Source organism: Solanum verrucosum, unplaced genomic scaffold, assembly GCF_900185275.1.
Source record: "Solanum verrucosum unplaced genomic scaffold, falcon-dt-bn FXZP01000204.1, whole genome shotgun sequence".
NCBI lineage: Eukaryota > Viridiplantae > Streptophyta > Magnoliopsida > Solanales > Solanaceae > Solanum > Solanum verrucosum.
The window spans coordinates 62210-87140 of NW_026020757.1; the positions used below are offsets into that span (position 1 = coordinate 62210).

Genomic DNA, 24931 nt, shown 5'->3' on the forward strand with positions numbered 1-24931 from the left:
TGTCTCTGGTTAGGTTCTGAGATTCAATGGCCCAAAAACCATCTTCTGACCACCATCGACGGTCCACCAAGGCGGGTCGTGGGTCTGTCGATTCTGTCCGTAGGTGGAAGGTCGGTGGTCAGTTGGTAGTTAAGTTTAGGGGAAGTTGGGTTTTTTTCTAATTAATTAGCTCCTATACTACATCGTTTTACCCTTCCCTAAGAACCCTATATAAGATTTGTCAACCCCCAAATTAACCCATTTACTTCATTCTTCCAAATTCACAAAAGAAGACCAATTCTCCTTTCCAAAATATTTCTCTCTCTAGAATCTTGAAGAAGAAGAAGATTCAATCTAGGGTTTCAATTCAAGGTCTCAATTCATCCATTGAAGGCTACCTTTTGGATTTAAGGTATGATAGTTTCATCCATGGATTCCTTCCATCCATGGAGTTCCAATATTCTCTATTTCAAAAGGTAGAATTCCCCAATTGAGTTAGGGTTTTCTTCAATTATCATGTGTTCCTTTCATTATTGATTTAAATGATTGAATTATGATTTTTATGCATGAATTGATGAAATATGATGATTTTATGATGATTTCCCCATGGACCCATGTAATTTCCATGTTTTCAAGTGATGAATCATATAATGTGGGATTTTGATCTTCAAGGAAGAGAATTATTAAATTAAGCATGTATTGCAAGCTTTACATGTATTTATTATGAAATTCATATCTTACCCATGTTTTCTATGTGTTAATGATTGAAAGTGGATTTTGAACCTCAGGAGGTAAATATGGACTTATGCATTTTCTTATGAAATCTATGCAAATGTTTTAAGGGTCCTTTGAGAGTAAAGTACCAATAATGTTGTTGTGTTGTGAAAGGATATTCTCATAAACACATATTAGCATTATGTAAAAGGTTTTCTCACATAAAAAGGATTCTTAGGTTGAAAGGCTTTCTCACCTAATTGAATCAAAGAGTAAGAGATATCTTAATAAAACTAGCTTGGATTGGTTGTCCAAGCGCACCTTTCAATGAATAATGAATTCAAGTAAGAAATGACTATTCCATGGGATTTATTCTTAGCACAGAGTGGATAATGATGATGGTATGGAAGCTCTCCCGTAGTAGAGGCCGGGTTTCTAGAAGCAATCTCACGAGATGGAAGCTCCCCCTTAGTAGAGGTCAGGTTTCTAGTAGCAATATCCTTATCCCTTACCTATGTGCCCCCGTAGGATGATTGTCTCAAGAGACATTAGCTAGTGGATCTACTTAAGATAGAAATTCATGGCATTTACCTTGGCAAGTAAGACAACCCTTTTCGGTGTGGGAGGCACCGGGGATCATGTTATAGCTCACATGATCTCTATGTCAGTTAAGGCTAATTCCCCACAATAAGAATGAACAATGGTTACTTCAAGAAGTATCACATGGGAGTTTAAAGGTTTTAAAGATGAAGTTAGCTTAAATTGACCATGATGTTATGATTTATGTTTTCTAACTCTTTTATATCATGTTTTAGCTTGGTCAATTGCATGTCATGAAATGAAATGCCCCTTTTTAGCATGATTTAAATTTTTTATGCATGTCTATCATACTTGGTACGTTATTTTGTAATAACGCATACTCTTGCCTACATTTCCCCAAATGTAGGGTCCGACAGTCAAGGTCATCAATTTCGTGGCTAGAGGTTGAATTGAGATATTTCGAGCTCTAGTGAGTCCTCATGCTTCGAGGACGGACTTTCATTGTTGTTTTTCCTTTTCATGTATTTCTCTTTTGGACATGATGTATGGGCTAGGCCCAATTTCATTCTATTGCATTAGATGGCTATGATGAGAACAATGTTTTAGACTTCCACTTTTCTTTTATAAAATGTTTTGGACTTGGACTATTATTTTACTCTTATTTTTTTATTTCTTATGTTATGAGAGGTAAGTGGCTTGTATGGAGTTCTTTAGGGTTCTATACTCCATGTTACATCTAGGGGGTACCCCTGGGTCGTGACAAACTTGGTAATTAGAGCACAAGGTTTAGAATGGTCCTAAGATGTCTCATAAGCCACGTCTAGTAGATTCTTGTTCATAAGTGTGAAGTGCGCCACATTTATGAATGAGAGGCTACAAGATGATTAGGAAACTTCATTTCTTTCATTACTCTTAAGTCGTGCAATAGAGTTAAACTCTATAAGGTCTCTCTCTGAATCCTTATCCTATGTTCTTCAGGATATGGCGACTCGAAGATCTTATACAAGAAGAAATGTGAGGGAGAATGCGGAACAAGAAGCCCCTCCCCAAGCTCCTCAAGTTCCGATCGATCCTTTGGCCGAGCAAGTGTCGAATGTACATTTTAGGGTTGCTTTCCAGGTGTTGGCTAAAGCCCTAACAACCTAAGCCAATAGGGAGGTAGTGGTTCTCGTTAACCCAAATGTGGGTACGATAGCCTCAAGAGTGAGGGACTTCACAAGGATGAATCCTCCAGAGTTTCATGGTACTAGAGTTGAGAAAGATCCTCAATATTTTATTAATGAGGTCTATAATATTTTGATGATCATGGGAGTTACGCCACTGGAAAAGGCGTAGTTGACCGTTTATCAACTAAATGGTGTAGCTCAAATATGGTATAACCAAAGGAAGGAAGGGAGACCAGAAGATGCGGGTCCTCTTGATTGGGAGAAGTTTAAGGTCGAATTTCTTAATAGGTTATTTATCCTTGAGAAGAGGAAAGCCAAGGTGCTTGAGTTCATTAATCTTCGATAAGGAAGCATGAGTGTGAGGGAATATGCTCTAAAGTTCACTCAATTGTCTAAGTATGCTCCATTAATGGTTGTCGATTCAAGGGCTAGGATGAGTAAGTTTGTTTCGGGTGTGTTCGAGATGGTGGTTAAATATAAAAATGGATAATAAAGAGAATCATAGATACGAATTAATAAGAACAGTAATAACAAAACGACAAGAGTTAAAACATAAGCAAGAAAGGTTACAATACAATATATATGCAGGAGTATGTCAAAAATCTTTGCTAGCACAAAGAAAAGTAATATTTAAATTACAATTAGATATACAAAAAATAGAGTATAAATTAAAACATAATTTAAAATGAATAAGGAAGAATTTGCTATAGAAGAAAAAACCTACGAAAATCCAGAAGGATTAAAAATAAAAATAATATTTTCAAATTTAGGAAGAAGGTATAAAAAAATAGGTGAAAATTTGTATCTAATGATAGAAAAAGAAACGGTAAGATTAGAAGATAGTCTAACTGCAATGGTACGGATAACTAGAGAAAATGAAGAAATAGATAGGAAAAAAGAAATAGACACAATAAAACAACAAGCAAAATTAGAAATACAACAGATTGAAGAAGTAAAAAATGATAAAATAATTGCCTTAGAAAAAGAATTAACTATGCTTAAAGAATTATATGCGGCTAAACAAAAAGAAAAAGAAATAGAAACGAACTTAAAAATGGAGATAGAAAAATTTAAGGAACAACTAACTAAAGAAAACCCAAATATAGGAATTGATAATGTTGATATAGATGAAAACTGCTCAGAACAAGGCTCAGATATAAGTGAAACATATACGGAAATAATAGAAAAAATAGAAGAAACCGAAACAATCAATAAGATAGAAATAAATACGGAAGAAGTTAAAAATGAAGCAAGTACAAGTACACCAGAAGTAAAAAATCCAAAAACACTAAGACCTAATTATTATACAATTAGTTATGAAGATTCTGACAGATATGATAGTTTATGGAATAAGAGACTAAACAAAAAATGGACACCATCAACAACATCCCGCAATAACGGATTTTTAGATCTAGATTGTGTAACAGATATAAATAAAACAATACAATTATGGGTAGGATATATAGCAAAACAACTAATAGATAATAAAATTGGAATGTCAGAAGTACCAGGATATATAGAAAGAACATTTTTAGGAACGGTAAAATTATGGTTACAAAATTTAGCAGAAGAAAGCATAAAAACATTAAGAAATAATAAAAAAATAGACGGAGATAGTGCAACCACACCAATCGACATATTAAATAAATATGAAATGGCAATAAGAAATGAATTCAGTAGTACAACTACAGAAGTAGAAGAACAAAATAAAGAAAAACAGTTACATAAGAATTTAATGCTAAAATTAGCTATATGTAACATGTGCTACATAGACGAATATACATGTGTATTTAGAGAATATTATTATAAAGGAACATATAATGCAGAAGAATCAAAAGAAATAAGAAAATTATATTTTACAAAATTACCAGAACCATTTAGTTCTAAAATAATAAAAGATTGGAACGAAGCAGGATTATAAGATACACTTAGAGCAAGAATGAGATATCTACAAAAATGGTATTCAGCAATATGTGAAAAATATAGAGAAGACATAAAAATGGAAAAAACAATAATTAAAAACCTAGCATGTTGTAAAGATAAGATAGCACCTCAGTTCGGATGCAATGATAATTATTATAAAAAGAAATATAGAAAACCAGGGAAATATAAAAAATATAAATCCCAATATAGGTATAAAAGACCAAGAAGAAGATATTACATAAAAAATACTAAAGCAAACAGACCTTTTAGACCAAAGAAAAAAATAACAGAATGTACATGTTATAATTGTGGAAAACTAGGACACTTTGCTAAAGATTGTAAATTACCCAAAAATCCAAAGAAAAAACAAATATCTGAAATAATAATTAATGATGAAACATATACACAAATAGATTATATAGATTATGAACCAGATAGTGATGATAGTATATATGAATTCGAATCACTTGAAAACGAAATATCTGAAAATGAAATAGAAGAAAATAATGACTGAAAAAGACGTACAAATGATAAATAAAGAAGAATATACAAATGAAGAATCTACGGAACAGAAGGTAATATTTGATACTAATATATTTGAACAAATAAAAGGAAAAGAATTAGATCTCAGTGTAGAAAAAATATTTAAGATACCATTAATAAGAAATATATTTAAAAGACAAAAAGAGGAATACTATGTAGTAAGTCAAAAAGAACATATAATAGATTGTAAATATACCAAAGGAAAAGCAAGAATACCTATAATAAATAAAAGGATAATAAATAAAGAAATACAAGAAATTAAAGCTAAAGAACCAATAAAATACGTACACTTAGGCGGAACAGAAATATTAATAAAAGCTTGTTTTAGGGAAGGGATAGATACACCAATAGAAATATATTTGGCGGATGACAGAATAGTAGAACCAATAGAGAGAAGTATAATAAGTGCGGTAAAAGGAAATTTAATCTACCAAAAATTTAAGTTTATAATAAGTGCTAATTATTCAGCAGCAATAAATGATAGAAATATAGATAAATCATTAGTATTATATTGGAAAATGTCAGGAATAGAGTTAGCCCCAGGAAGTAAAATATTTACAGCCCGCTGTAAAAATCTATATGTATTAACAACAAAACATAAGATAACAGCAAAAAATAAGATAAATAAAATAAAAATAGAGAATCCTTTTGAACAAATTGTAACAGTGATAGATAATAATGATTATAGTTACAAAGAAATAGACATAGAAGAGGATCTAGAAATAGTGAGTGATAGAATAAGTACATCAAAAAGAATAAAAAACATAGATAAAAATATTGATACGTCCCAACCCTTAAGAAAATCAGTAGAATATCAAAGAATAAAAGAAATTGAACCATATCACTACTATATAACTGGAATAATAGAACAAAGAAAACATATCATCATAATAAATACCGGACAAGAAGAAAATTATATACCAAGAGAATTAGTATCGGAAGAAGAGATAACCTCTAAAGAACAAGTATGCCCAGAATTACCAAAAGAATTGTTACATATAGAGGAAACAACTCAAAAAGAAATAATCATAGGAGGTATAATAATATTAATAGACTTTAAAATATATCAAGAAGATAATATAATATTAGGAATAAAATGGTTAGAAGAAATGAAACCATATAATTTAGAAAATACCCAATTAACAATAACCTATAAAAATAAAAAGATTATAGTAAAAAGAGCATTATGAAAATTTATATACTTGCAAAAATAATAGTAGAAAATTACTACAACAGATACTATACTCCAATGATAGATACAGGAGCAGAAGCAAACATGTGTAAACATAACTGTCTACCAGATGAAAAATGGGAAAAACTAAAAACACCTATAGTCGTCACAGGATTTAATAATGAAGGAAGTATGATAACATATAAAGCAAAAAATATAAAGTTACAAATATGGGATAAAATATTAACTATAGAAGATATATATAGTTATGAATTTATAAATAAAGACATGCTTTTAGGAATGCCATTTCTAGAAAAACTATATCCCCATGTAATAACAAAAACACATTGGTGGTTTACCACACCATGTAAGCAAAAGATAGGAGCAAAAAGAGTAAGTAATAAAAACAGAAAACCTACACCATGGATTAAAGGAAGTGAAAAAATCACTCAAAAATTAGAAAATGTTAAAGAAAATACTCACAATATAGAATTAATAATATTTTCAATAGACAAATTAAAATTAATTCAAGAAAAATTAGATATGATATATAGTGAAGATCCCTTAAAAGGATGGGAAAACCATAAAACAAAAGTAAAAATTGAACTAATTGATGAAAATAACATAATAACCCAAAAACCATTGAAATATAATTTTGAAGATTTAAAAGAATTTAAAATGCATATAAAAGAATTATTAGATAACAAATATATTCAAGAAAGTAATAGCAAACATACAAGTCCAGCATTCACAGTAAATAAACACAGCGAACAAAAAAGAGGTAAAAGTCGTATGGTTATTGACTATAGAAATTTAAATGCAAAGACAAAAACATATAATTACCCCATACCTAACAAAGTATTAAAAGTAAGACAAATACAAGGATATAATTATTTTAGTAAATTTGATTGTAAATCAGGATTTTACCATCTAAAGTTAGAAGAAGAATCTAAAAAATTAACAGCTTTTACAGTACCACAAGGATTTTATGAATGGAACGTACTACCTTTTGGATACAAAAATGCACCAGGAAGATACCAACATTTTATGGATAATTATTTTAACCAACTAGAAAATTGTATAGTATACATAGATGATATATTGTTATATTCACGAACAGAAGAAGACCATATACGATTGTTAGAAAAATTTATACATATTATAACGTATTCAGGAATAAGTTTAAGTAAGAATAAGGCAGAAATAATGAAAAATCAAATAGAATTTTTAGGAATACAAATAGATAAGAATGGTATAAAAATGCAGAACCATATAGTACAAAAAATAATAAACTCTGACGAACAAATAGATACGAAAAAGAAATTACAATCATTTTTAGGATTAGTAAACCAGGTAAGGGAATATATACCTAATTTAGCAGAAAATCTAAAACCTTTGCACAAAAAACTAAAGAAGGATGTAGAATATTAGTTTGATAAAAAGGATCAAGAACAAATACAAAAAATAAAATCATTATGTAAGAAGTTACCTAAATTATATTTTCCAGATGAAAATAAAAAATTTATATACATAGTAGAATCAGACGCTAGTGAAATAAGTTACGGAGGAGTATTAAAATATAAATATGAAAAAGAAAAACTAGAACATCATTGTAGATACTACTCAGGAACATTTACAAATCCTGAAATAAAATGGGAAATAAATAGAAAAGAATTATATGCACTATATAAATGTTTATTAGCTTTTGAACCATATATAGTATATAATAAGTTCATTGTAAGAACAGATAATACGCAGGTGAAATGGTGGATTACAAGGAAGATACAAGATTCAGTAACAACAAAAGAAATACGAAGACTAGTATTAAATATACAGAATTTTACATTTACAATAGAAGTAATAAGTACTAACAAAAATGTCATTGCAGACTACATATCAAGACAAAGCTACACAGACGGACCTAGACAAAGATGAAAAAATATTCAATGCTATAGCAATGTTTTGTACAAAGATAGATAATATGGACAAAGAGAAAATGAAAGGTCAGCAGCATGACGGTAAATATGCGGAGCTAAGTCGATCGGAAGACTTAAAAATTCCAGAGCTAAAAGGTGACGCTGGGAAACACCGAAAAACCCAAGCTAACAATTTATTACATGCAGCTACAGGTAGCACATCATCTACAAAAGAGGAGAAAAGATATGTCAATACAAATATGAACAAGATATTCGAAAAACCATTTATACCCAAAAAACAAAACCCCATATTTGTACCACCTCAAATAAATACCTATAAGGAAAGTCTAAACCAGGACAAAAAAAACTATAACCATATAACCAGAGCATACATAGAAAATATCCACAAAATACAAACCTTTTTAAATAAAAACCCCAGATCAAAAACCACCCAAAATCCACATGAAGATTATATTACCCAAGCTTTGCAAGGATATAATAAACTAATCGCTTTACCTAAGACAAATGCAAACCTAATAGCAACTTGCTATAACTATGGATTATTGAACACAGTATATACCCAAACTGGAGATGAAATAGCTACGATACCAGAGTTACATAAAGCATTCATGAACTACAAGAGAATAACTAAAGGAACTTTGTTTTATATAAAGTTTTATTCAGCACCAGCAGAAATACTTTACGACGAGATAAAACCGATTATACAAGTCATAAAAATTGGACTAACCAGAGAAATGATTATACTGGAAAAAATAGAGGAGCAAGAGGAGATACAAAAAGTAGAGATACCAGCATTCTATGCAGGAAAAAGGATTATTGGAATAGCTACTATACTGAATGAGCTAACATCTAATTATTTGAACAACAATTCAATATGGAGTTATTATTCACGGGAACAAACAATGATATATTCAAATTATCGAGAATTTAGAGCAGCAGATATGGAAGAACTCAGGCAATGGGCACTAAGTCTACTAAAACCTGAGCAACAACCTACAACAAGAGCTATATGGAAAGATTTTATCTCTTCAGAAATAATGACCAGATACTGCAAAACTATTGGCCATAAATATCCGGATCATCAATGTTCCAAATGTCAAGGCGAAGATAATGTGATCCCAGACGTGCAGCTAGAGTAAAAAAAAGGAAGTGACAAAACCGACAAAGATAAAAAGAAAAAGCTATAAGTGGAGCTACTTTGCTAAGTGGAGCTACTTTATGAAAAGAAAAGATAGTAGTAACGTGTTAAGATAGAAATATTATGTACAAAATGTAAAGTAAAGTTGTTTGTCATTTTGTTGACTTTGTAAAGTAGTGCAGATGTAAAGAAGCACTAACGTGTTAGTCTAAGTAGGAATATGTACAAAAGTAGGAATAGTAAAGTAACTATAGTTAGGTGTAAAGTAATCATAGTAGGAATAAAGTAACCATAGTAAGGTTACTATATGTGTATAAATAGGTAGCCATTATGGCATATAGAGGCAAGACTTTCTACACGGAAAGCAAGCCTCTCTTGTAAACAAAAATATTCTCAATAAAAATCTAAAGTTTCAGTTAAGCTATGGATCCAAATAGTGAAGATACTACACAGGTATATACATTTATGATTATGCATAACTAAATTTATTAATTCCTGAATATCATAGTAATGATAGAATAGAATTTATATTAGTTATTATATACTAGAATTATTTTTAGATGTTTTCTAGTTTGTTAACATGAGGAAAGAAAGGAAAACTTCCAGACTATGTCATCCTAAAGTTGAAACCATAGGCAAGAAGCCGTGAGGGGAGTAAACATAGTTGAGGCGCTGTTAGGAAGAAAATACTTTCGAAAGTACGATGTTAACAGTGACCGGAAAACATGTTGAAAATAATCTAGTTTATAGTAATCTAATATGAATAATATTCATCAAGACTATGGTATAAGGGAATTATGTTTTGAAATTATTATGCCTAATTTGCATGACGAAATGATATTAGCATATAAAATATTAATCTTGTATGTATTAAGAAACATAGAAATTACGGAACTAAAACAAATGATATGGCAGCTGATATTTGAAGAAGAAGAAGAAGAATTAATGAACCAGGAATGGTATGAATTCAAATTAGATAGAGTAGAAATGGAAATGTTAAAATTTAACTTAAGTGATTTAGAAATCCAATATACTGATTAATGATAAATCAAGAATACTTAGAATATTGGCAACAAACTATAATAGATATTACTTTATTAAGTAATTTAATTAAAGGGTCCCGATTCATAAATATATTATGAATTAATTTTGTCATAATACATCTTTTCTAAAGGTATTAATCTTATAATTTCTTTTATGTTTTCTAATATATACACTATGTATTGTATGTCGTGAGTTTGTTGAAATGTTTCTATGTTTTCTTTAATTAAATTACTTAATAAAGTAATATCTATTATAGTTTGTTGCCAATATTCTAAGTATTCTTGATTTATCATTAATCAGTATATTGGATTTCTAAATCACTTAAGTTAAATTTTAACATTTCCATTTCTACTCTATCTGGACATCTCTCGTCTCATGGTGCATGCAACAAATTGAGGAGGAAAAACTTAAGAAAAAGTCTAGAGAGGTAAAGAGAGCTAAGACCGGAGATGGAAATTTCTCACATTCAAGGTCCGAGGGACAAGGTCGTCCTTGATTCCGACAAAGGTTTTCCGATAAAGATTCCTCCAATGCTTCTCCTAAGTTCAACAAAGAAAGTGTGTCTAACCCTATGCTTTAAGGAGGTAATGGTAGTGGATCTTTATTGCCTAGGTCTAATTGTGCTAAGTGTGGAAGCCGGCACGGATAGTTGTTTTGGTTGTGGTAAGAGTGGTCACAAAATGAGGGATTGTCCTATGCTTGCGACGAAATGAACAGAGGGGCAAGCAAGCTACTACTAGTGGTGCGGGTTCCAATGCTCCTAAGCAAAACCGCTTCTATGCGCTTCAGACTCTAGGTGAACAGGAGGGTTCTCCTGGTGTGGTTACCGGTGTGTTGAAAGTTTTCCAACTTGATGTATATGTTTTACTTGATCCCAGTGCTACCTTGTATTTTGTGACGCCATATGTGGCTATGAGGTTTGATGTTCTTCCGGATGTGTTGCTAGAACCTTTTTCTATCTCTACTTTTGTTGGTGATTATATTGTGGCTAAGAGGGTCTGTAAAAAATGTCCCATTTCCTTATCCATAGAGTTACTCTTGTTGACTTGGTAGAGCTTCTTATGTTAGATATGATGTTATCTTGGGTATGGATTGGCTGCACTTATGTTATGCTTCTATTGATTGTAGAACCTGTGTAGTCAAGTTTCAGTTCCTCAATGAGCCTATCCTTGAGTAGAAGGGGGGAAATTATATGCCTAAGAGTTAGTTTGTCTCTTATCTTAAAACTAGAAAGATAATTTCTAAGGGTTTATTTTATCATCTAGTTAGGGTGAGGGATGTGGATTCTGAAACCCCTTCTCTCGAGTCGGTCCCCATTGTTAATGAGTTTCCAGAAGTGTTCCCAAGTGATTTACCCAATATTCCTCCCGAGCGGGAAATAGACTTTTGTATTGACCTTCTTCCCGATACGTAGCCTATTTCTATTCCTCCTTACCGTATGGCTCCAGTAGAACTTAAGGAGTTGAAAGAACAATTGAAAGATTTGTTGGATAAGGGTTTCAATCGACTGAGTATCTCTTCATAGGGTGCTCCTATTTTGTTAGTTAGAAAGAAGGATAGTTCTCTTCGTATGTGTATCAATTATCGACAGTTCAACAAGGTGACCATTAACAATAAGTATCCTCTCCCAATGATAGATTATTTATTTGACCAACTTCAAGGAGCAAGCTATTTCTCTAAGATTGATCTTCGATCGGGTTATAACCAATTCAGGGTGAAAGATGATGACATTCCAAAGAAGGCTCTTTGAACTCGGTATGGTCATTATGAGTTTTTGGTAATGTTGTTTGGGTTGACTATTGCTCCAGTGGTGTTTATGGATTTGATGAATAATGTGTTTAGACAATACCTTGTCATGTTTGTGATTGTGTTCATTGATGATATTTTGATCAACTCAAGGAGAGAGGATGAGCATATTGATCATTTGAGAATCGTATTGCAAGTTCTTAAGGACCAACAAGTTTTTTGCAAAGTTTAGCAAATGTGAATTTTGGTTAAGGTCTGTAGCTTTCCTTGGTCATATTATTTCAAGTAAGGGTATTAAGGTAGATCCTAAGAAGACGGATGTGGTCAAGAGTTGGCCTAGACCTCTAACTCCTACGGATATTAAAAGTTTCTTGGGTTTAGCCGGTTACTATAGAAGGTTTGTTGAGGGTTCTCCTCAATTGTCTCTCCTTTGACGACTTTGAGTCAAAAGAAGGCTAAGTTTATATGGTCTGAAGCATGTGAAAAGAGCTTCTAAGAGTTGAAAGATAGACTTACTTCTGCTCCAGTGTTGACCTTACCAGAAGGGATGGAAGGTTTTGTGGTTTATTGTGATGCCTCGAAAATTGGGATAGGGTGTGTGCTTATGCTAAATGGGAGAGTTATTGCCTATTCCTCAAGGCAAATTAAAATCCCCGAGAAGAATTATCCTACTTATGACCTTGAGTTAGCGGTTGTCATTTTTTCCTTAAAGATTTGGAGACACTATTTGTGTGGAGTACATGTAGATGTGTTTACCGACCATAAGACTTTGCAATAAGTGTTTAATCATAGAGATCTAAATCTTCGCCAAAGAATGTGGCTTGAGTTATTGAAGGATTATGACATGGGTGTTCTTTATCACCCCGGTAAAGCTAATGTAGCAGCGGATGCTCTTAGTAGATTATCTATTGGTAGTGTTGCTCATATTGAAGAAGAAAAGCAAGTGTTATTTCGAGATGTTCATATATTATTCCGATTAGGTGTTTAACTAGTGGACTCCACCAAAGGTGGTGTTATAGTTCACAATGGTTCCGAATTGTCTTTTGTGACGGATGTGAAATCCAAGAAAGTTCTTGATCCAATTTTGGTAGAATTGAAAGAGCTGGTGCTTAAGAAATCCGTTGAGGCTTTCTCCCAAGGGGCATATGGTGTACTTAGATACAAAGGCCGGTTATGTGTTCCAAATGTGGATGACTTGAGGAAACAATTTTTCATAGAAGCCCATAGTTTGCAGTATTCCATTCACCCGGGAGCCACCAAGATGTACCGTGATTTATGGGTGGTCTATTGGTGGAATGTGATGAAGAAGGATATTTTGGGATTTTCGGCAAAGTGTCCAGATTGCTAACAAGTAAAGGTTGAAACCGGGAGGTTTATCCCAAGACATTAGTATTCCTACTTGGAAGTGGGAAGACTTGAATATGGACTTTATAGTTGGTTTGGCTCGCACCCGGCAACAACATGACTCAATTTAGGTGATAGTAGATCGGATGACGAAATTGGCTCATTTTCTTTCCGTCAAGTCTTCCTATTCGGTAGAGGACTATGCCAAGATGTAATTGAGAGAAATGGTAAGGTTGCATGGAATGCCTTTGTCCATTATTTTTGATCGTGGTACCCAATTCACTTCTCATTTTTGGAAGTCATTCCAAAAGGTTCTTGGCACTAAGGTTAAGCTTAACACGACTTTTCATCCCCAAATCGATGGGCAAGCGGATCATACTATCCAAACTTTGGAAGATATGTTAAGGGCTTGTGTGATTGATTTTAAGTTCAATTGGGATGACCATTTCCCATTGATTGAGTTTTCTTACAATAATAGTTATCACTCGAGTATTGATATGGCTCCATTTGAGGCCTTATATGGTAGGAGGTGTAGATCTCCAATAGGATGGTTTGTGGATGGTGAAGTTGCTCTAATAGGTCTCGAGTTGGTACAATAGGCCATGGAGAATGTTCAACTTATAAGGGAAAAGTTAAAAATGACTCAAAGTCGGCAAAAGTCATATGCCGATATGAGGAGAAATGATCGAGAGTTTGAGTTTAACGATTGGGTTTACTTGAAAATCTCACCCATGAAGGGTGTATTGAGGTTTGGTAAGGAGGGGAAACTTAGTCCTTTATATGTAGGCCCATATTAGGTTTTGAGACGCATTGGCAAGGTTGCTTATGAGTTAGACTTGCCGAATGAGTTGGTAACAGTGCATCCAATTTTCGATGTCTCTATGCTTATGAAGTGTGTTGGTGATCATTGCTCAATTATGCATTGTTAAGCTTATATACGTTGTTCAACTTAGCATATCTATATCCTTCATGCTCAGTACATTCCAAGTACAAAATCATACTTTGCGCTACATCGTTTTATGATGTAGGTTCAAGCACTCAGCATCCAGATCACGCTTAGTTCGATCCTCACTCCGACTTTAGCATCTTTGGTGGTAAGTCCTCATACTTCGAGGACAATACGCATGCTTTATCTTTTAGTTTTTATTTTTTCTGTTTCATTCTTGTTAGACTTAGCTGGGGGCATGTCCCAACAACTCAATCCAGTTAGAGGCTTTTCATACATAGTAGTAGATTCAACTAGAGTTGTTAAGTGTTGTTTCAATCATCATTGAACTCTTATTATGTTCTATATATTTAGACTAGATGGGTTTTCCCCTTTTTTAGATATCCATTGTTTTTAGCTTCCGCATAGTATATGATTTACTTAGATATATTTTCAGCATGCTTGATATATGTCAGACTAAGGGTTAGCTTGAAGCCACTAGTGAACCTAGTCTCGTGTTATGTCTAAGGGATAACCTCGGGGCGTGACAATAAGTAATCATGTGTACAGTTGAATGTCAGGTCATATGTACTAGTCATGTGTTTTAAGGCTTGTTGGCAGTTACATGTATGTACAAGTGTTTTTATGCTCTATTATCTGCTTACAGATTATGTCATATGTCATGGTTCACGTGCCTGTCATTTTGGGGGCATATCGACTATTTCCGTGTTGTATTCAATTTCACTTATATTTTTGTATTAGACATTATTATGTTATGGCGTCCTTGTATCATTGTTACTTCAAGATTGATGGGTAGGAGTGTTAGGTGTCACTTGTCATCACGACTTAGTGGGATTTTGGGCTTTCACAAAGAAAATGGTACTAGCAGTGCTGAAGTAGTGTGTTTGCCTAAGAAAGTTGTTGAAAAGTAATTTATTCGCCAAAAAACTTCTTAAATGGTCTGAGATAGCTAGTTGACCTATAGAGTGCCAAAAAGGTGTTTGAAATGAGATAACAATGACAACTTCATTGGAAAAGGGTTGCAACTAAGAATCAATAGGCTACCTCAATGTGTGAAGACAAATGGGATAACAATTACTGCCCCATAATGGCCAGAAAAGGAAAAGAACCGATGTAGGTGTGGCACCGAAATTTCTTGCTAGGATTATACAATGAGTTTCAAGTTTATTAGTAGTATTGGTATGTCTACTCCATATGTTACAATTTGTCCAAGTATACCTTCTTCCAATAGATTTCATATTTGTAAGATTTAATGCATTTATTACTTGTTGAAAGTCTTTTTGTTTAGATTCACTTACCTGTTGGCCCTTCAGTCATTCCAAATCTAGCAAGGGAGAATAGGAATCGCCACAAATACACCAAGATTCAGTGATGATAGAACCTATTCTAAGTAATTCGTTCCATAAGTTTCTCCTTTCCTCTCTACAATTTTTGGCATAGATTACTGTTAGCAGACAATAAAAATTGGAACACTTACTTGCTACCGTTATATGCATAAAATGATCATGTACTTCTTCCATCAGAATAGTCATTTCACCAGGCATCCATAAAATCCAGATTTAGGGCAAGTGAACAGGACTTCATCTCTATCGTTTTGGTTTTAGAATTTCACATGTAGCAGCCTGCATTGTGGTAATATAACTCAAGTACAAAAACAAAATTGTAGTACCCATTAATGTAATTGTTCATGTAGGAGAAAGGTGTTTCACAACGTATACATCACTAGAGCATTATTTCATACATTGGTCTGTTTCACTATTTCTGGTGCCTTTAATACAATTACTGGTCGTCCATCAATTATCTTTGATGGGTTATAGGTTAAAGGCATACCAGTGGTGGAAGTACAGTTCAACATGAACAGGTTGTTCTAAACTTCTTCCCATCTGTATATTTCTTATTGAACTCATTGTATTTTGTTTCTGCCTGACTCTCATTCTACCTTATGGTTTAAATAAGGAACCTATATGGTTTCAATAGAGCATTTAGAAAAGATGTTCTTGTATTAGTTCAAATATATATTTCATTGTTTACTTCATCAATTAGAGTATTCTAGTCCTTTAATTAGATAAGATTATTTCTTGTTGTCCATTTATTCTGTTACAGAATAAATTTGAGTACTTTCATAGCACCTTTTGCAACTTGATAGCTTTCTTATACCATGTAATAGCTAATTACTTTATTCTTTTTCAGAATACATTTACAAATATAATTAAGGATAAGGTGGGTGAGACTTCAACAATAAGGAATGAAGAAGGTCTTGAAGTAGATGACAGAGACATGGAGAGAAACACGACCACAAATGGAGAAGATGAAGGAGAAAAAACTAATGAAGATGATGTGAATTTATTGAAAATGGTTTCGGAGGAGCAATTACTGAAAAACTTGGATAGAAACAGTTGGTGGAAACATGTACTTCACTATTCAAGGATTGATGATATTTCGAAAAATTGATTAGATTGTGCTTATTTTGAAAAATTGATTAGATTGTGCTTATTTTGAAAAATTGATTAGATTTAACAATGTTTTTCTTCTTGTGTCAAATATAGAAAATTATATTTGTATTTCGTCATACAATTTCTAGCCAAATTTATCTTGAAAGTATCCCTAGCTATTTTTAGCTAGTCATTTAGCTAAGAAAATATTCCAAGTAAAATTTGAAAAATAGCTAGAGAATTTGTAAGTTTAGATAGGGTAATTCCTTGCTAAGTCTTAGTAAAGTCAACACTGACCAAGCAAATTTTGCTATGAATTTAGCTAGTATACATCGTAGCAAAATGTTTGCTACGGAAAGAGCCTAGCAGAGATATCTTAGCTAAATTAGCTAGGAATGACATAATCTGCTAGCTAAAAATTAGCTAAGAGCTTTAGCTTTGAAAGTCTGCTAGGGTCATTTTCCTAGCTAAATTTACATTCGCTAGGGATTTTATCACTTTAGCTAGGATTTGCGTCTGTAGCTAAATGATTGTTTTCTTGTAGTGATGGGAAGATCATAATAATAGGTGCTTGAAAACAATGACATTAAAATAACTGAACTACTACACATGATAGACCGTAGGAAAAAAGAGCGTTGATGTAGGTTAATGAAAGTGTTGAGAATATGTCTCAGGATATTGCAGAAATAAAATAGTTAGCTACTTAAAGGATTTTTAAATAATGTTATTAGAGTCCTATATGATTTGAATTTGGGAGTTAGTTCTTTTTATTTGTTATTTATTTTTTACTTATAAGTTAGTAGCATATTTTTTTATATTTAGTTAGGAATTATATTTATAAATGTATGTCTCTGAATTATTTAATAAAATAATTCTCTTTGATAATACTGCAATATTTTTTTTCTCTCAAAGTGTTTCTCTGTTATTTTCTTAATTTCTTTATTAAAAAAATAACAATTGGTATCTAGAGCCTTCTTCTTGAGGGATCTGTGAGTAAAAAAATGAATTCCAAAAATAGTTTTTCATGAATTGTTCCTCCTATTTTTTATGGTGATCAATTATGGGCTGTGAGAATGGAAACCTACTTGGAGGCTCTTGATATTTGGGAAGCCGTGGAAGAGGATTATGAAATTAACCTGCTGCCAAACAATCCCATTGTGGCCCAAATCAAGAGTCACAAGGAAAAGAATACCATTAAGTCCAAGGCAAAAGCAACTTTATTTGTTGTTATTTCGACAACTATTTTCACAAAAATCATGACTCTCACATCACCAAAAGAAATTTGAAATTATCTAAAACGAATATGTTGGAGATGAATGAATACGAGGAATGAAGGTATTAAATTTAATGAGGGAATTCGAATTGCAAAGAATGAAAGACTCAGAAACAATCAAGGAATACTCTGACAAATTGCTTGGTATTGTCAACAACGTAAGGTTACTAGCCACTAAATTTAAAGATACAAAAATTGTTGAAAAGATTCTTGTTACAGTGCTTGAAAGATATGAAACGTGTATAACTATCTTAAAAAACACACAAGATCTGTCCAAAATTACCTTGCCAGAATTGTTAAATTCTTTGCAGGCACAAGAACAAAGGAGGCTTATGCGGCAAGATGGTATGGTTGAAGGAGCATTAATAACCGGCCACAAAACTCAAAGCATGGGTAAATTCTTAAAGAATTACCTACCTTGTCAGCCTTGTGGCAAAAATGGACATCCTTCATATAAATGTTGAAAAAGACCAGATGCACAATGAAAGATCTACAAACTTGGTCATGAAATTGTGATTTGCAAAAGAAAATTTCAAAAAGATCAAACAGTTGCCCAAGTCACTATTGAAAAAGAAGAAGACCACTTATATGTGGCAACTTGTTTTTCAACCAAAAAATCTAATTTTTGGATGATGGATAGTAAAACACTGCAAACTAATCTATATTTGCAAACAAAGTGATACTACTTCCCAACGAAATGAAACTTTCAATATCTAATTATCAGTGAAAAGACACTTCCAAAACTGTATGATGTTCCTAATATTTTCTACTTAAAGGGAGGCTTAACAACCCGATTTCAGTCTGATGGACATACATCCCGCATTAAAGAAAGGGATAGTTGCCAATATGTACCATTTCACCTTCTAGTTTAACATTATCGCTCAAGTATACACTCGGTTGTATAGGTATGTGTAATTTATGCATATTCGTATTAAATTATATACTACCTCTACACTCTGTACATATTTTGTAACTAGATAGCCCAAAGATATTCGGGATGTAATTTTCTCTTAAAGGAAAAACACAAACTCAATCAATACAAGTGAACATTAGTCTTTATGGAACCTTCAGTTGATCCCTTAGGCTTCGGGTAACATTGAATTTGTAGTAGGTAAAGAATAGAGTAACTTTTCCCCTTGATTTGCCATTAAGTCTCGCCAACAATTTACTGTACTGGAGATCTACATTTTCATTGCCAGAACGACACACTTTCAAAAATTTGGACACCAATCACTGATCAAGATGTCACCGGCTTTGTTACTCAAAATCACGATAATTATGCCATTTTTGGTATCTCTGATGACCTGTCAGGACCGGCCTAAGTCGACTAGCAGATGTGCATTGAATACAGCAGCATCCCCTTAAATGTTTCACACAGCCTGCACAACATCTGCACAAAACCAATCAAGTATTAGATCAAATATAAGTACTCACTTTCATTTAATGTATGCTTTAGTGTTTAAACAACTGAAACAAAGCACATAGAAGAACAGCAGCAACCTACGCTATGACTTGAGATGGAGAGAGAAAAGTTTTACAGTAAAGAATCCTTGCCGAGAGACATCAAGCTCGCTCTCCTATTGACTTGGAGGAAAGTTGATACCAATAGCTAAGTCTTTCCAATTCATCATCTAAATTAGGTATTAGTGTAAAGTGGAAATGGGATTAACTGGAGTGTCCTGTGAAAGACAAATGGTGATATCTCAAAGAATCATGTGTGATTGTGAAGTGAGAAAGACCTGAGCTCAACTGGGCTAAACCAAACACAAATGAATGTAGACACGCATATGGTCACTGGTGGTGTCACCAAGGTATATGGTGATGGCTTTCGCCTGTCTTTTTGAGTATGACAGTATTAACTATGCTGAAGCCATGCAAAGAGAATAGATTTGATCAGGTTATTCTGCAATGTGATTCATTGAAATGTTGAAAGAAACTTAAATTCACCATGGCACTTACAGCAGATAATTGAGGAAGCATGATAGATAATAAGTCAGATGACAATATTGACTCAGCACTGTTTCAGAGAAGGCAAGGAAATTTTAGTTAAGGGGAGCACTAGAATTGAAGAGTGTTTATTCCATCACTCTAAGGATCTGCCGAAGGAAACATAGGTCCTTACAGGTTGAACAAAATTCAAAAGCCTTCCAATAGACACAAACAGATGAAGAATGCATTCACATGGCCACTGGGAAATAAAATTTTGTGAAATATTTTGCTCCTCTTCACTTTGTACAGATTTTGGAACCTTCTTGTAAGGGAGGAGGAGCTGCATTGTTTTTGCAAAATGGGTAGATTGATGAATGTAAATGAATTTTGTAAATGGAATGGGTATGTCCATCCATCAAAGGGTTGTAAGGAGAGTGGCAGCTTAGCTCTTCTTTTTTGTTGTAATATTGTTCTTAATAGTATTAATGTTAGAGTGGGTAAAAGTTTCACATTGGTTGGGGGACTGGTGGTTTGCTTATATGGACTTGGGCAATCCTCCCCTCATGAGCTAGCTTTTGGTGTTGAGTTAGGCCAAGGTGTCATATCTTTACATGGTATCAGAGTTAGGTCCATCCTCTTTTGGGCTCCCGGTCCACGCTACAGTCGGGCCTAGGTGTGAAGGGGGGTGTTAAGAGTGGGTAAAAGTTTCACAATGGTTGGGGAATGGCTGGTGGTTTGCTTATATGGGCTTCGGCGATCCTCCCCTCATGAGCTAGCTTTTTGGTTGAGTTAGGCTCAGGTGTTATATCTTTATAATTAATATATGGGAAATGCAATCTTTAAAAAATGTAACGCTATAACCCAAAATGTCTCTCATTAACTGAATTTAGGAAGGAGAACAAAACATATATCCACTACACAGGCTTGAGAGTGCAAATATAACTGATTAAAGTAGCATCCATCCATATGTTTATTGATGAAATGATTAGTCTTACAGGAAAAGTAGGTTGCAATCAAGGTTTGCACAATTGCGGTGCCTCAGCTCAGAAACTTGTGAACCACAGATGTAGCATTTCGCAAATGAGTCATCCAGGGAGCCTTCTAGCATTGTGCTTGCTTCGATCTCCACCGCAGGCTTGTAGGTAGAAGGTAGCAGAGAAAGGCGGGCATCAAATACAAATAGATTTCCAACCCATCTTACAGAACCTTCACTCTCAAGATAGTGAGAAACACCCCCCTTCAAGGTATATAATCGCTTAAAACCTTGCTTACTGTAGTAAAAACAAAAATAAGTTGTCAGCTACGAACTTACACAACATTTTCACGTAAAATGCAAAGGTATATGTGAACACCAGATGGTGCAACACATAAATGAAGAGACCAACTCTAGTGATGTTGCAGTTGTCTGCTCCCATATATTAAGATAATAAGTTATGTTGAGCAACTGAATAGCCATTTGATAGTCTTACACAGCTTCAGCACATAATCCTCAACCTAATATAAGTTTCGAGTATATGACAATAGGTTTTAGCTCAAAACAATATTTACATTTCATTTGAGAGATCCTACTGATTTTGCCTACTGAAGAAGCTTATTTACTAATGCAACTAGAATTCATATCAAGTCAAGGCTTGAACAATTTCCACGTAGTGCGTGCCAGTATCACCAAGCCATAGAAGCCTGATTAATAAGTTGACTTTCCAATGAGGGTCAAGTAGCTCATTTAACCAACAGATGGTATTTGCAGAAGAGCAGTATAAAAAGTACAAACACCCCCACAGAAGATAGCTATTCTCTCCACTCAAGAGTCTGTCATAGGAAAGAAACTATTGGAAGGTAACTGCTTTTTGTGGAGGGTGGATGACAAGAAATTTTACATTCCAAGTACTTTAACCAGGAAAAGCTGAAAACTGGATATTCTTATGGTGTCACTGAAGAGATAGCTCAAAGTTCCAATATCTCACACATTTATGCTCTAGCACATAGAGAGAGAGAGAACATAACACATACAAAAAATCTACAGCTTACCGTAGTATAGCAGAATATACATCACAGCGGATACCTCCAGTGCAGTACATCAATATATCAGTTCTCTCCTTATCAACGGCTGCTAAAGGATCTGAGGCAATCACCTGCAAAACAGGATAACAAGATATTAGTCATATTTACAGAAAAAAACACATTCCTGGATATTATCTTGTGCAGGAAATGACAGTTTCTATGTTTATGTTTAAGCATATCAATGGACATACAACCAAGTAAAATAGCAGCATGCAGCAGTGCAAGTATGAATGAGAATATAAAGTGGTACAGTAATACCAGAATATTATCCTGGCAACTACTGAATTTCATATGTCATCCCAATATGTCGATTTTAGCCAGATACATTATTCAAAAATACAACATACCCAATATAATGCAACAAAGTAGGGCCTTGGAGGGTAGAGTGTACAAAGACCTTACCTCTACCTCAGGTAGAGAGGCGGTTTTTGATAGACCCTTGGCTCAAGAGAACAAGTCCAAAACAGTCCAGAAAATGAAGTAACAGAAGTACAGGAAATAGCAGAAAGTAAAGGACAATAACTACAACAACATAATATGATAGTCAGAGAACAAGACAGCAGATGATAATACAAATTGAAGGACCGGAAACTACAGGAGCAATACTACACCCACTAGTATGGAAAAATAATAGGACAATACACTGCTACCTACTTGCCCTCCATCCTAATTTGTGTCCTCCACAACCTCCTATCTAAGGTTATGTCCTTAGTAAGCTGAAATTGTATCATATACTGTCTAATAACCTATTTCAATACTTTTCCAGCCTACCTCTATATCTCCTAAAACTAGGGATGCAAATAGGGCAGGTTAGGGCCAGGCAGGGTGGGGAAAACCTTGACCTACTAAGATTTTGACAAGCCCTGCCCTAACCCGTTTAGCATCTCTTTAAAAAATTGTCCTGCCCCACCCTGCCCTGCTAAGCCCTGCCCTGTTGAGTTTTTTTCTTTTTCCTTTTCTCTGTCTTTCTTTTGCATATTGTATACTCTGTTAATTTTTTTAAAGTGAACTGATGAATGATGATGATGATGTATTGTTCATCAATATTCAGGATAATCTATCTAACCTCGTCACTGATGTCACAGCTCATCATCACCACCGTCACCTTAAGGCATGAGCTTCCTTCATGGCCACCAAGCGACGCCCAAGGTGACGATTGTCACTCCTAGGCAGTGTGCTCTCCTTCCTTGTCTCAACCACTAATTCAACAAACATGATATGGAATCCTTTTGATGGTCTCAAGATGTGCCCAAACACTTTTATCTTCGTAAATAAACTTTGAAGGGCTTGCAACTCCTGTGCTTGGCTTCTTGTAAATAGTTTGGAGGCTACTTGGGTCATATCATTCTCTTTTTTATGAAAGGAATTTGTCCTCAAATTTGGATCATCACCAACATGGACATCAAATAGAGAAAGGTCACTCACATTGAAATTATTGTAGACTTGATACTCCGGGGGTAGAGCAACTTTTTAAGCATTGTCATTAAGTCACTCAATGACTTGAAATGGACCATTGTAACACCTCAAAAGTTCCTAACTTTAGATCAAATCATGGGAAATCAAAAAAAAAATATAGACGGTTGAATTTTAAAGGATTTACAAGCAGCATTTATGGACTGTCGATGGAACCACAGGCTCTAGACGAGGTTCATAGATCAACTTCAAAAGCAGGAATTTTGGACTAAGATTTATGGACCCAAACCATGGGTTTTAATTGCTTTTACGGATCATGGATTGGTTCGTAGATTAAAGTCCTGAAACATGGATTTCATACTAACTTTTACTAAGGGGTTTTACTGTTCGTAATAAGGACTAGGGTCATAGATGCCTCTCATAGATGAAACTTTAGAGACTCACTATTTCAACTAAGTTCTATGGACAAGGATCTACGGTCCATAGATGGAACCACAGTCGTTTCAAAAAGGTCTTGGTATTCAAGTTAAGCTTTTTTTTTAAATAGGTAGACACAACTTTTCATCCGCAGACAGATGGTCAGACCGAACAGACTATTCGGACCTTAGAGGATATGGTAAGAGCTTGTGTGATCAACTTTACAGGTAATTAGGTTGATCACTTGCTTTTGATTGAGTCTGCTTATAACAACACAACAGTTACTACTCCAATATTCATATGGCCCTGCTATAGGGTGGTTTGAAGTTGGTGAAGTGGCCTTGATAGGGCCTGAATCAATTCATGAGGTTATGAAGAAGGTTCAACTTATTAGAAAAAGATTGCAAATGGCTCAGTGCAGACAGAAATTTTATGCAGATGTGAGGAGAAGAGAGCTTGAGTTTGCTATTGATGATTGGGTATATCTGATAATTTCACCCATGAAAGGGGTGATGAGGTTTGGTAAGAATGAAAAATCAGTCCCTGTTATGTTGGTCCTTATCAAATTGTGAGGCGTTTTAATAATGTGACCTATGAGTTGGATCTACTTGTAGAGTTAGCATCGGTGCATCCAGTGTTTCATGTGTCCTTGTTGAAAAAGTGCATTAGTGATCCGACTACAGTGCTGCCTTTAGAAAGTGTTGATGTAAAGGATAATCTCTCTTAAAAGAGGTCCCAGGTGATATTCTTGATCGTTAGGTTCGTAAGTTGAGGATCAAGGAAGTCGCTTCAGTAAAGGTTCTTTGGAGGAACCAGTTAGTTAAGGGAGCAACTTGGGAAGCAGAGGCAAATATGATGGCCAAGTACCCCTACCTCTTTCCTTCCAGTTCAGTCCCAATGTGAGGTAATAGCTCCTCCATATTCGATACATGTCTTTCAGTTATTCCCATATCTAAGTATGCCTGCATGTTCATGAAATCAGATCAGTCTTCATTAAGTTCACAGTCAGTCACTCCATCAGTTTTTTTTTTTGATAAAGATAACATTTGTATATCAATCATCAGCTCAAAGCTGGTATCCAAAAATTTACATCATATCCTCCCTCCACACATGTGTGTCGGGCATAAACAAAAGATAAAGAAAAGAAAAGAAAAAAAAAGAGAACTATCCCTAGATCCTCCTTTCACCTTCACTCCATCAGTTTTCAATGTTTAA

At 34.1% G+C, this 24931-nt stretch overlaps 2 protein-coding genes across 2 annotated transcripts in view; one reads left to right on the forward strand and one right to left on the reverse strand.

Moving 5' to 3' along the window:
• Window positions 1–7912: 7912 nt before the first annotated feature.
• Window positions 7913–9112, forward strand: LOC125812773 (uncharacterized). The gene has a single exon (XM_049492246.1). The coding sequence runs from the start codon at window positions 7913–7915 to the stop codon at window positions 9110–9112; it is 1200 nt and encodes a 399-aa protein (XP_049348203.1).
• A 9827-nt stretch (window positions 9113–18939) lies between these two features.
• The window catches only part of LOC125812772 (rhodanese-like domain-containing protein 8, chloroplastic), a 28090-nt gene continuing 22098 nt past the window's right edge, over window positions 18940–24931 (reverse strand). Inside the window, exons 6-8 of the mRNA XM_049492245.1 lie at window positions 21854–21957; window positions 20821–21096; window positions 18940–19286 (exon numbers count right to left, since the gene is read on the reverse strand). Of these exons, the coding sequence (XP_049348202.1) occupies window positions 19154–19286; window positions 20821–21096; window positions 21854–21957 (513 nt within the window). The 3' untranslated portion in view covers window positions 18940–19153. The remainder of the gene's footprint in view (window positions 19287–20820; window positions 21097–21853; window positions 21958–24931) is intronic.

Coding starts and splice junctions, on each gene's coding strand:
- LOC125812773 (XM_049492246.1), top strand. CDS start 7,913: ATGTCATTGCAGACTACATATCAAGACAAAGCTACACAGACGGACCTA.